The 13787-nt window shown below is 43.1% G+C and overlaps 1 protein-coding gene across 2 annotated transcripts in view; it reads left to right on the top strand.

Annotated features, from left to right (window-relative positions):
* Positions 1–13787, top strand: part of STK32A (serine/threonine kinase 32A) — a 144602-nt gene that overhangs the window by 88042 nt on the left and 42773 nt on the right. For both annotated transcript variants that reach the window (XM_040453516.1, XM_040453509.1), the window contains exons 6-7: positions 1220–1257; positions 9747–9836. In XM_040453516.1, the coding sequence (XP_040309450.1) occupies positions 1220–1257; positions 9747–9836 (128 nt within the window). The remainder of the gene's footprint in view (positions 1–1219; positions 1258–9746; positions 9837–13787) is intronic.

Genomic DNA, 13787 nt, shown 5'->3' with positions numbered 1-13787 from the left:
AAAGAAAGAAAGAAAGAAAGAAAGAAAGAAAGAAAGAAAGAAAGAAACTGTTTAAAACCCCCTGACACTCTTTCTAGCCAACTGTACCTTGCACCAAAGAAAATGTGCCATGGATACAGATGATCACTTACGAATCCAGAATCAATTTTAAGAATCTAACAAACAAAATAAGAAGATACTCAGAGTTCATGAGACTACCCATGCACCTGCATGGTGGTGTGGCATATACTTTGTCCTGCTTGTAGGCAAGGGTCTTGTTATTTATGAATATTTTCAAGAAAAGAGGACCCTGAGAGTGTCTGTCTGTCAAAGGCCAAGTTCACCTTATTCTGGTGACATAAAAGCCACTTGACTAGGCTGAAAATGTGCCCCCAAAACCTATTTCAGAATTTCATCTTTAATGGCTCTTGTGAATTTAGGTTGAAGGGCTTTAATGGAACATTAGAGAAGGGCAGTAAAAACCTGAGAGGGCAACAGCCAGGGCCCCTACCCACGCCAGTGCTGTCCTCTTATGGAGGAGTGCTGCTTACAGTAATACTCGCGTCTGAGGACTTTGAAAACGCTACGGGCCATTTCTCTAAGTATTTACCATCACACTACTCCCTTCATCGGAAGAGGGTGAGTTCTGTTCCCTCCCGTGGATTTAAGGATCTCGTTAATGTGTGGAAGACTAGGCCAACTCCATTAACCACCCCAGCAATAATATTAAGTAACTAGAGGCATCATAGCATCATCCTTAAAAAGATCCTGATCTCTGCAAGTTTAAAATATAACCATATGATAGATCATTTTTTTCCTTGTTTTCTAGTCTTGACTTTCACTTCAGAGTGACACAGATGAAACCGATAATTAATACTGCCACCTTATGGCAATTTAATTGCTCACATGACCCTAGGAGCTCTACTTACATGCTTAAAGTAAAGTACACTACGGAGTCTGAGCTTTCGAAGGAGAGAGACTCAGGCTCAAAGCCCAGTTTGCCCATTTTCCTACTCTGTGGCCTGCAGTTAAGTTGCTTAACCTCTTTGAGCCACAGTTTTCTGATCTAGAAATTGGGGGGATTACTGGTAACCGTATCAGGGAGGCACCATGGGAACTGGATGAGCTCACTGTTTCAACCCCACTGAGAACTCTTGTGCATTTCTAGTTTTGCCCTTGAGTTCTGTTCATTTGTTTGTCTAATTATGAGCAACTTTCTCTTTTCCTTTTACTCTCCTAGGGATATGAAGCCTGACAATATTTTGCTCGATGAACATGGTAAGTAAATGATTTGTTTGCGATCAACGTGACTTGCACGTAGAACAAAGCACACGGGACAAAAATGATCATCCTCAGCAAAGGAGCATTACACGTGGGAAAGACCCTTGGTGGTTCAGTTAGCTGAGTTCTATGCACGGATATTTGATGGGTGGGAGGGACAATCTGGGGGGACTTTATTCTTACAGCAGTAGCACAGGACGCCAGTATACCCTTAAAGAACATTATATAATGAAAAATGTCCCTGTCTTTTCACTTTTCTTCCTCTCCTATTGATTTCAAGAAAACCATCACAGGTTTTTTTTTTAGTGCTAATTTGCCTTAATATCTTTATGAAAATCATCTGTTTTTATAAACACAGAAAAGGCCTCAAGGTTAGAGCCCTTGGCAGGCAAGAGTATCTACCGAATTAGTTTGACACCATTTTGTTCTTGCATCTACTTTTATGCTTTTCTTCTTATGAGGGAGACTTGGTTTCACATTAGCAAAAGAGATCTCACGTTTTCTGTTCAAAGATTTTTCAGTTACAAGGAAAACCAATCAGTTTACAAATGGATAAAGAAAATGTGGTGTGTATATATGTGTGTGTATATATATATATACACACACATATATACACACAATGGAATATGACTATGTAATCAAAAAGAATGAAATATATTAGCTTGGATTTAAATAAGATGTTTTAGGGGTGCCTGGGTGGCTCAGTCGGTTGGGCATCCGACTTCGGCTCAGGTCATGACCTCATGGTCCGTGAGTTCGAGCCCCGCATCGGGCTCTGAGCTGACAGCTCAGAGCCTGGAACCTGTTTCGGATTCTGTGTCTCCCTCTCTCTCTGACCCTCCTCTGCTCATGCTCTGTCTCTCTCTGTCTCAAAAATAAATAAATGTTAAAAAATTTTTTTTAAATAAATAAAAATAAATGTTTTAAATTTTAAAAATTAAAAAGTTAAAAAAAGCCAGTTTAAAGAAAAAGTAGACAGCAGTGTGGGGCACACCCAGATGTGAAAGTGCTACAGAGATATGGCAATGACCGTGAAGGTGACCAGTGGATGCCTAAAGCCCAAGCAACACTGATTAAAGGTATCTTGAGAGCAAGCTTTCGCCAGCAATGATTAATGTGTGTCATCTCTTCCCAATGTTTATTTTAATGTATGTTTGGATATATTGGTTCACGAAGGCAGAACTGTAGGACCCACAGCCTGCATGATATAAATGTTCCAGTGGCAGTAAGCTCTTTCTTGTGTGTTTAGGAAGCTGTTGGATGTGGGAGTCCTAAACGTGCACAGCTCCTTATTCATTTGACTTTTACAAAAGGGATTTACGGTGGGACCGAAACTCCCAAGTACCGTCCATTGCTCATTACTTATTTACCTGGGTGCATTTTACACCTGAGTGGCCAGCCCCTACCTGTGCTCGAGGGCTAAGAAACACTTTTGTGTATGACCTCTAATTTCAAAGCTCAGGGTCATTATTTATTTATGGACTGTCTAAAAAGATTCCACTTCCTTCCAGGGCCTAATTTCTTCCTTCCCTTTACTACTTCTGACATTTGGGAGCAGATGCTCAGAATCTCAGAAATGTGAGCAATAGTGAGACTTAGCATGAAGGTGACTTTCCTGAGAATACCAGCTGTCCCTGCCTCAAGTAAGAAGCCAGGAGCCTCTCTCACCCTGGTGCAGATAAACTCTGTGGAGCTTCACAATTTTGAGAGGGGCCTTCCCTCACCCAATGAGGCCACTGTTGCACAATTTAGAAAAAGGTTCTCTGCCCACCACAGCCTTATGAAGGCGCATGGCTGGTCAAGCAGAACACAATTTGGGGTTCTGTCCCCACTTGCTCCCTTATCCGATTGCCTTTATGTACAACAGATTGCTCTACCATTTGTTGAGGTTCTGAAGGGAGATATGTAGGTCCTGTTGACCTATAAGCCTTTTCAAAATTTACCTTCCATTCAGAGAACAATGTTTTCATCTTGGGCCTCAAACATGGCTTCATCTTATTTCTAACATCAAGCCATCCTATTCTGTCTCCTTTGATTTCTTTCTCCTCATTTTCTTGTCAACTTGGTGATTGTAGATTATGAGAAAAGTCTAGAAATAAATTAATCTTCAAGTTTACCTGCCCTTAGAAACTACTCTTATGGGGCGCCTGAGTGGTTTAGTCGGTTAAGCGTCCACCTCTGGATTTTGGCTCAGGTCGTGATCTCATGGTCATGAGATCAAGCCTTGTGTCGGGCTCCATGCTGAGCATGAAGCCTGCTTGGGATTCTCTGTCTCTCTTCCTCTGTCCACCCGCCCCCCTCTAAAATAAAGAAAATTAAATTAAAAAAAAGAAACTACCTTTGTGAAAGTATAATTGTATAATATTGTAGTTAAGAGTGTGGATTCCAGGGGCGCCTGGGTGGCGCAGTCGGTTAAGTGTCCGACTTCAGCCAGGTCACGATCTCGCGGTCCGTGAGTTCGAGCCCCGCGTCAGGCTCTGGGCTGATGGCTCGGAGCCTGGAGCCTGTTTCCGATTCTGTGTCTCCCTCTCTCTCTGCCCCTCCCCCGTTCATGCTCTGTCTCTCTCTGTCCCAAAAATAAATAAACGTTGGAAAAAAAAAAAAAAAAGAGTGTGGATTCCAGAGCCAAATTGACTAAGTTCAAAACCTAGTTCACCCCTGACTAGCTCTGAGAATTTCAAAAGACTGTCTAAACTTTCTCTGAATCTTAGTTCTTTGAGGAACCAAAAGAGTAATTAATTCTTAGAGCCGCTGTAAAAACAAATGAGCATACTGTTTATAATCTGCTCGATTGCTGTGCCTGCCAGAAGAAAATCACTCAGATGTTAAATATTAATATAATTCCATGAGGTAATAGTGGCTTTCTCCCCTAAAGAAGGAAACTTAGGCCTTAGCATCTTGTTTTATGCGACTGTGTCTGTATTAGATGGTCAGTGAAGCTGGGCATTTACCTGTCTTTACTAAAGATTCTTTTGATTTCAGAAGAGATATGCCAAATCTTCTGTGCATCTACTTGTTATGTCTTGTGTTTAAACAGTTTTGTTGAGCCCTAATTCTCAGGCAACACTTTCAATAGTCTATTCTGCTTTTTCCTTCTGTGCACAGGAGGCTAAGACCATTTATCAGGGCATTTTACTGTTGGTAAGGCTGGGGCTCTGTTGCTTAGGGGAGTAGGAGTGGCCATCTCAGTGGGCCTGAGGGACCATCCAAATCTACACCTAGTACCTAGTGTACTGACCCTCCCATTCATAAGTTTTGGGGTTTCAACAATGACTTAAGAGGACTTTTTGTCTTAATTTCTCATCCTGAACTCACCTGGAGAATAACCACAGTTAGTAAGAGAAACAGTATGTTGGAAGGGAGTGGATATGTGAATGGGATAGAAGCAAACAAGAGAGCTATTTCCAAAACACTGCCCTGGGGATCCCTTTCTGAAGAAAATAATTTTTTAAGGTTATTCGCTGTCTGTTTACTCAGATTCTGAAAACCTAAGGCTTTCAGGCATTGCTCGGGGACTGTAATTAACCACTCTTAAATGAACACATTCCTGGTAACTCCCACCCCCCAGCTCATTTTGTAGAGCTGCTCTTGTGAGAATCAGCTGACCCACAAATCGATGCCTGCCTTTTTGAGTGTCTTCTGGTGTGATTTTCCACGTCTCATATCTGAAGCCCTCAATTTGTCCTCTCCATGCACAGTTACAGAATGGCACCCCTGATGGGCCATCACATGCACCTTTTGCACTGGGATTTTAGCAGCCATGGCTGCTGACCGTCTGTCTCCGACATTCCTTCGACGCCTGTTCCTCCAAGCGAGCTGTGTGTCACATCACACTGCTTACGTTTTAATTCAGCACCTGTCAGTGACAGGCAGAAACTCCGTTCTATTCTTCCTGATCCATACTGGTTCATATTCATCAGAAAAGACCGATTTAAAGGAACTAAATCCTTTTGTAAAATGGATAATCTTTCCACCACGTCAGTGAACATTCAGAATTTGAGTGAAAAAATGTTTTTAATTTAGAACATACCTGTTACTGTCCCCCCACACACACACGCACACATGTCTCATTCGCTGTCTCAGAGCCCAAGCTTGGCATTAGATCTTGGATGGCTCATCATCAATTGTCCTGATACATATTTTCATATCCTACCAACTGAAGTACCCCATCCAGTTCTATCAATTCCATGGTGTCTAAATTTTTGTGTTTGTCTTAAATTATTCAGGAAATAAATGCTACATCCAGAGGAGCGATAATGTCTGCCTGGCATAGCTGAGAAAACGACAATTATGGCATCATCTATAATTTAGTTTCCTTAATATCCTCCCTAGTCCCAGGGAACAGAGAAAAGCAAAAACTCACTCGGGGGGTATGAAGAACTAAGCCTACTGCTTGAACAGCTTTGTCCTTGCAGAGTCCCAAAATGGGCCTAAATATCAAGTGGGTAGCATCTTTTTAAGAAAAAGATGTTGTTATATTTGTATTTAATGCATTATAATTATATGTAATGTATAAATTTACATAGAAGTATATTTATATATTCATAAACATATAATACAATGTATTATAACATATATATTGTATATATATAATATACATATTCTAATATACATTATATGCTCATTATATAATATACATTATATATTTTTATAAATATCTATATCAATCTATATATATGGAGAGAGAGAATCATAGCGCCCTATATTCAAATTCAGTAGGTCTCAAATAATCAAATTCGTTAAGTTTCTGGTAGTGCCTAAGGATATGCATTTTTAACAAGAACCCCAGGATGATGTGACACACATACTATCAGTATCTTCGGGTGGCAGACATGTTTGAAAGTTGGGGAACACCAGCTGACCGGTTATAGTGTCCTAGAGACCTGTGTTGAGACAGATCCCCGGGCGGAACACAGGCACAGTGAGAAAAATGTGTAAGTCAAGACAAAAATGACAGCTGGAGCAAATGACTCATTACTATCATTTTAGATTTGTAATGTGATCCTCTGTCTCAAGGTACAGAGGTGAAAAGACCAGGCAAAACTGCTTTTCTAGGGGCACCCAATCAGGACCTTCTGAGTCCTGTACCTGAAAAACTTCACCCTAAAGTAGCGGTTGTAACTGGGGATGGTTTAGCTCTACTTCCTGTCCCCATAGAGGACACGTGGCAGTGTCTGGAGACATTTTTGATTGTCAGGATTCCAGCCAGGAGTGGAAAGTGCTGTTGGCATCCATAGTGAACTTCCTGCAATGCAGAGGACAGTCCTCACAGCAAAGAATTACCAGGTCCAAGAGGTTGAGAAACTCTGAGTAAGGTCCTGGGCTTATGGTCCCTCATTCCCAAGGCAATTCCCACGTCCCTCAACCAGTCGGCACCTGAGCCTTCCCCTGTGAGTCAGCACTTAGATGCATTTTCACAGCACAGTCGGAACCCGGCAGAGAGAATGCCAGGTATGGCAGCATCCTGGGCCTGACCCTGTAGCTTCAGGCCAGTGTCCATGGGCTCTGTGGAGTTCTGCTTGCGTTGTTTGGCTAAGACCACCAGGCTCCATGTTCCGGGAGATCCTGGCCCTCAGACAATTTCTCCCCACCCTTCCTTGTGCACCGTGGCAGGGAAACAAACTCTGAGCCAACCGGGAAGTGGTTGTTTCAGTGTATCCAGCTCTTTGGTCTTGTGATAAAGCACAAGACGTTTTGGGGAGATTTGTAACCCAATAAAGGGGGCCTGGACAAACTTCTTGATTCTAATCCCAGCTCTGCTCCTTCTGAGGCCTGTGAAATTAAATTTTTTAATGTTTTTATTTATTTTTGAGACAGAGAGAGACAGAACATGAGTTCTGAGGGACAGAGAGAGAGGGAGACACAGAGACTCCAGGCTCCGAGCTGTCAGCACAGAGCCCAACGTGGGGCTGGAACTCAAAGACTGTGAGGTCATGACCTGAGCCGAAGTCGGGCACTCAACCAACTGAGCCACCCAGGCGCCACTGAGCCCTGTGAAATTAACCACAAACAACTTTTCCATTAAATAGGGACTATTTCACTAGGCTGCCCTGTTTGAACAATGACCATTAATCAAATAAATGTAAATACTACTGAAAAATAAAATTCAACATTCCTTCAACCAAATTCAAAAGAAATATATAACACGTACTGACCGGGTCAGGATCTTCTACGAAGCCAGGTCCTGTTCTGAAAGATTGCTCTCACAACTTATTGAGTATCAGAATCACCTGGGAGGCTTGTTCAGACTCTGGGCTCCATCCTCAGTTTCTAATTCAGTAGGCTGTGGGCGCAGGGTGGGGTGGGTCGTGCTCCAGAATTTGCATTTCTAACACATGTCCAGGTGTTGCTGTTGATGCTGATCTGAGGACCACACGAGGCTCCAAAACAGCCTCTACCTTTTTTTTTTTCCACATGAGATGGATAATCTCAGGATTGGAGCTGGTTTAGGACGTCCACTCAGGATCACATGCCTGGCTGCTCCTCTGAATCACCTGTGGAGTTTCTGGTTGTTTTTCACTCGGATTCCTGGCTTTCCTACCATCCCACTGCTAACAGAGTCTCCACATACGCGTTTGCCAAAATGGCACTGAAGTTTCTGATCGTGAGAAACGGCAACAGTTGAACACTTTCTTCTTCCCAAATGCTGGCTAGCCTAAGTCTGCCCCAGTATTATTTTATCTGATTTCCCCAGTACACTCGTGAGAAAATCCCTGTTATCATTCCAGCTTTACAGAGAAGGTGTCACCTTTTTAAGGTAATACGGCTAGTTAGCGCTAGGACGTGGACTTGAAACCAGGCATTCTGACTCCACAGAACAAGCTCGTAACTACCATGTCTCCAGGCTGACCTGATATGGATCAATGAGCCCTGTGCACATGACCCGTGGGAAGAAAGAAAGAACCAAACAGAGACAATTTAGGCAGTGATAGAAGACCTACCAGAATCGTTTGCTAGTAGGGGTGCCTAGGTGGCTCAGTCGGTTAGGCATCTGACTTTGGCTCAGGTTATGACCTCCTGGTTCTTGAGCTCGAGCCCCAAGCCAGGTTCTGTGCTGACAGCCTGGAGCCTCCCGTGGATTCTGTGTCCCCCTCTCTCTGACCCTCCCGCACTCACATTCTCTCTCTCAAAAATAATAAAAATTTAAAAAAATCATCTGGTGGTACTATTCGGGCAAGAATACGTTCACTTTCAGCTAGACACATGCTATTCTTACTTTATTAAAATGTCATCACACAAGCAACACAAAACACCATTTTGCACAAAACAAAACCCCAGCAAGAAAGGCAGTGAGATTTGTCTTTAGCAGAGGCTGGGTGCTATGAAGGAGCAGATCGAGAAGTTCGGCAGTGGGGAGTGTGGACCGTGAGTCGTGGAAACAGGAGCAGATGACATCTCCTCCGATTACAGCCAGGTCGCATCACAACCACAGACCATGTAAATGGAAATGCCAACACTTCAAGGTCCTCCAAAAGCATATGAATTTTGTGCCAACAGCTAACATAACGGGCTTATTGGCCTGAGCTTCTGCTACTGCCCTCTTCCTCCTTGCAGCTGGAAATGCAGGGACCCTAACACTCTGCAGAGTGTGCTGATGGCAGGGATGAAGTGTTAGACTCCCACTCTGTGGCCATGAGTGTCAGAGCTGGGAGAGACTCTAGAGATGATTAGTCCACTCTTTTCTTTTTTTTTCTTTTCTTTTCTTTTCTTTTTTTTTCTTCTCTTTTGTTTTTCAAAAAGAAACTCGAGTTCAGCATAGGGAAGGGACTGGGAAGTCTATCATGTATTAAGGGCAGAGTTCAGGGCAGAAATCAGGTGTCTTGGCTCCCAGCCTAGGGCTCATTATACAGCCTCTTTATGAATAAAACTTGACTTTTTTTGCCCCTGCCTTCGCCCCCAAACATTTTGTTGGGAGCGGAGAGAGGACAACCTAAACTATCACACAAAAATGCTAATAATATTTCAGAAAAATGAGGAGGAAAAAGGACTCTTTCTTGGCATAAATAAATAAATAAATACATGTGTCCATGTTCGCGTCAGCTTTATAGTAACGATATTTAGCTCTGGAAAAAGAAATCCCATAGGAGACACTTGGAAAATGCTTGGAAATCCGATACTTAGAATAGCTTTTGGCTGCCTCCCTCTTGATGCTCTCAGGTGATACCAACTTAAAACGTTGCCCACAAAACGTTGTAAGTGGGACTACCAGAGTGTGAGCTCTTAAACACCTACGGTAGAGAGATTGAGCTGCAGACTACCATCAGATCCTCAGTTTGGCATATGTGTTCTGGCCGCCGGAGAGTTGCTGGTTGAAGACCCTGCTGGTCTTGAGGACAGAATAATTGTGCCACTGCTACCTGTACCCAATGGCAACAGGCGTGCAAGAACTGACAGACCAAGCTTCCAGAGGCTCTCAGGGAGAAGCGTGGTTGCGGCACTGAGTTGAATGGGACTTAACGTTCTGTGTGGTGCTTTTGTCTCGCCAGGGCACGTGCACATCACAGACTTCAACATCGCGGCGATGCTGCCCAGGGAGACGCGGCTCACCACCGTGGCGGGCACCAAGCCTTACATGGGTATGGGCTTCACGAGTGGCGGGGTTAAAGAGCAAGGCTTTTGTTTTAAATTTGGTAAACATTTAGTCCGGGTCCAATAATCCGTAGGCATTTGCAGCTGGAAATGCCAAGTAACCCTCTTATTTTACCGGGGAAGCTTCTGATTTCCCAGGTCGGAGATGAGCCTCAGGATTTTCCATTTAGCAAGCACCCAATCTGATCTTGATTCGGGAGGGCCAGTGATGACACTTCAAAAGACCGTTTTATGAGTTATGTGGGACAGCTTCTACCCACTTCCTAACAAAGAATAGTAGTGGATTGAATAAATGTCTACTAATTGCCTCTATGTGCTTAGCACGGTATCAGGTACAGGTGACTCTGCAGTGAGCAAAACACACAAGATCTCCAGCTCATAGAGCTTACTTTCTAGTGAGAAGAGTTTCTTTTTAAAAAAAATTTTTTTTCCAACGTTTATTTATTTTTGGGATAGAGAGAGACAGAGCATGAACGGGGGAGGGGCAGAGAGAGGGAGACACAGAATCGGAAACAGGCTCCAGGCTCTGAGCCATCAGCCCAGAGCCTGACACGGGGCTCGAACTCCCGGACCGCGAGATCGTGACCTGGTTGAAGTCGGACGCTTAACCGACTGCGCCACCCAGGCGCCCCAAGGAAGCCTTCTAGTGAGAAGACTTTCAACAAATAGAATCAAATAGAAGTTAAATGCAGTAACAAATCAGATGGTAATAAGTGACGTAAGTATTACTCTACCCGTCATTTGCATATCCCTACATTACATACATAGGGCTGTAAAGTTCACACAGTGCCTCCCACTTGCTATTTTGCTTTTAGTTTTAACACCACGACAAACCCATGAGTTCTCCTTGTGAAAGACAGAGAACTGGATTTTTCCTGAAGATTCAAAATACACCCAGAGGGAGACTAAAAGGCTAAGGTTAGGTGCCGAAATTGTCAACAAGGTCTCACATTTAATTATGTTAACTCTCACAAATTACTGCACATTGTAAGTGCTGTTGTTGGAGATGGCATCTGTGTGTAGACACCAATATGGCTGAATTAGCCCTGTCTCTCCCCTCCACCCCCAGAGATGTAAAGACAGAACTATGGCCCTTTCCCCAAAAGTGTTCAGCAAGAGGGGCTTTTCCCTTCTTCCCACTATTCCCAAGACAGGTGAGTCAGACCTCAAGAGAATTGTCTGTAACGTCTGTGTGCAGCTGTGAGAATACTGACCTGGATTTCCAGTCTTAGTCAATGTCTGGTTCATCACTGCACTTGCTGACTGCTCCTGGTACTAATGGAGCCTGAGCTATCCCTGGAGGGTTGATAAGTTTGCAGTTCAGTCTTCCTGGGGACCATAACATCAGGAGACAGATAGCTAGCAGTGTGTGAGTGTGTGTTGGGGTGAGGGATATGGATTAGCCACAGGATGGGATCCAGTAGACTGGAGGGAGGGAGGTTCCTATCAGCGTGGCTTACTAGAAACACCACCAGTTCTAGTAGTGCTCAACTATACCAGAATCTTGGAGGTGACGCCCAAGGGTAGGGTCATTCAAAAGCTCTTCAGGTAATGCTGCCGTGTAGCCAGACTTGAGAAGCTCTGTCACGGATCGTGAGCCAGGTCGACTACTAGAAGCAACTAAAGAGAGATCACCCTGGGGCAGGGGCAGAGCATTTGTGTTAGGATTGCTGTGCCTCCAGTATCCTTCTTCCATGTCCTAAAATAAATGGTACTTTCTGGGAAAAGGGAGAAGGGATATGAGAGACGGATTGGCTGTCTCCACATCAGGATGGCTGAATCCAGCTGCATGACATGGGGAGGCTCTGGATCAGATACGACATTAGTCTTTAAATTCGTAGGACGGCATTTTAAAGTATCTGAAGTAGATGTTTTAATAAGCAAACAGAATTTAAATGTTTCAAGCCACAGACTGCACTATCTTTGAGGGAGCCCCCTACCCAACAAAAATGGGAAGATAGACACTGCATAGTTCTTGGCAACTGATAAAAGGATAAACACTATTTATGCTTCTACCCTAATTAGTTGAGATGCTTAGAACAGATGATGCCACTGGTTAAACCAGTGGAATTAGGAGGTAGAACGAACTGTACTGACTCGATATGGTCAGAGTAATTTATGAGCAAAAAATCTGAACTTGAAATCAAGGGTAAGAGCAAAGCCACTTCTTTTAATATCTCATTCTCTTCCTCATGTAACTAGAGAGAGGAAAAGAAAACCCCCACATGCAGGGCCACCTCACTTTCCAAGAGAAAGAAATCCTCTATGGGAAAAAATGAGTCTTCTTTTAGATGATATTTGAACAACTAGAAATGTCCTGGCTTCCTATTACCAGCGGGGGGAATAAATCTCCTTTGTCACTTCTAAAATAATGGACACATATAATTCAGCCTATTTTCTGCTTAAAACCCACAGTACTCAGATGATAAAAGGGAATATCTGAGCCTGCTGGTCTGATGAATTTATTCTGCAGGTTTTCTGGGTTTCCATATTAAGGGCTATTTTCTTGGAGCCAAATCAGAATGTGCATCTGGGTTTTCTAGGCCTGGTTTCCATGGTGAGAGGAGTAAAGGGAGGCTACCCTTCGTTTCTCTCCCCAGTGATTTTAAATACAATATCCGTATAATTTAATTCTCCTCAAATTTGGCATTTCGAGTCCTTTTACAACCCAGAGCTAAGAAATTGGAATGCATTCAAGGTTCTCTACGCCTCTCCACCTTCACCCTTATAATTAACAATTACTAATATTTATTGAAAGCTTTCTATGGGCCAGACAATGTGTTAAACGTTTAACATTCATTTACTCATTTATTTTTTCTTGATGACTCTATGAGGCAAACTATAATTATCACCATTTTACAATGAGGAAATAAGAAGCTAAGTAATTTGCCCAATATCACATGGCTAATCATTAAAAAAAAAAAAAAAAAAAGCCTACACTTAAAGTAAGCTCTGTCTGACTTTAGAAAGTCAAGCTTCTCCCTGAGAGAGAGAGTTAAAGGGAGAAATTATTTTTAGAAATTGTGGTCCTTAAAAGGTTGTAAGTCAATTTAGGGAAGCCAGACTCGTAGAAGTGTTTCCTGTATCATTAAAAATGAGAATCTGTTGGGGCGCCTGGGTGGCTCAGTCAGTTAAGCGTCTGACTTCAGCTCAGGTCATGATCTCACACCTTGTGAATTCGAGCCCCACAGTGGGCTCTGTGCTGACAGCTCAGAGCCTGGAGCCTGCTTGGGATTCTGTGCCCCTCTCTTGCTCTGCCTCTTCCCTGCTCATGCTCTATCTCTCTCTGTCTCAAGAATAAATAAAACATTTAGGGATGCTTGGGTGGCTCAGTCGGTTAAGTGTCCAACTTCAGCTGCAGTCAGATATCCCTGATCTCAGGGTTCTTGAGTTTGAACCCTGAGTCGGGTTCTGTGCTGACAGCTCAGAGCCTGAAGCCTGCTTCAGATTCTGTGTCTCCCCCTCTCTCTGCCCTCCCCCATTCATGCTTTGTCTCTCTCTCTCTCTCAAAAATAAAATAAACAATAAAAAAAAGAATAAAACATTTTAAAAAAATGAGGATCTGTCATCCCTTAGCTCTTTATCCAAAGGTTGCCCTTCCTTTGATTTTGGGGTAAGAGTCCTTCTAAGAGGTGTCATAGGTAGAAGTCTGCTTTTTCTTTTTGAAAACTATGTTCCAAATAATTTGGTAATATCTATGTAACAGACACGAGTACTCATTTTATAGTGCATTGTACCCATTTATAGTACTAATCTGCAGTTATAGAAAGAAAAAATATTATAAGGAGAAAGAAAGAAAACTAGGATGAAATACTGATGATTATAGGAATATATGACATCTACTAAGAAGAGATGCTGGGCATATTACTGTATACAGCAGTTTCCTGGCTCTGGAAAGGCGAGGATGAACAGTCGGACAGTTCTGAACCACCTTCCCT

The sequence above is a fragment of the Herpailurus yagouaroundi genome, unplaced genomic scaffold (assembly GCF_014898765.1).
Source record: "Herpailurus yagouaroundi ecotype Mexico unplaced genomic scaffold, PumYag 29, whole genome shotgun sequence".
In the NCBI taxonomy this organism is placed as follows: Eukaryota; Metazoa; Chordata; class Mammalia; order Carnivora; family Felidae; genus Herpailurus; species Herpailurus yagouaroundi.
Note: the sequence above shows the minus strand (reverse complement) of the source record. Positions and strands in the feature narration are given on the sequence as shown.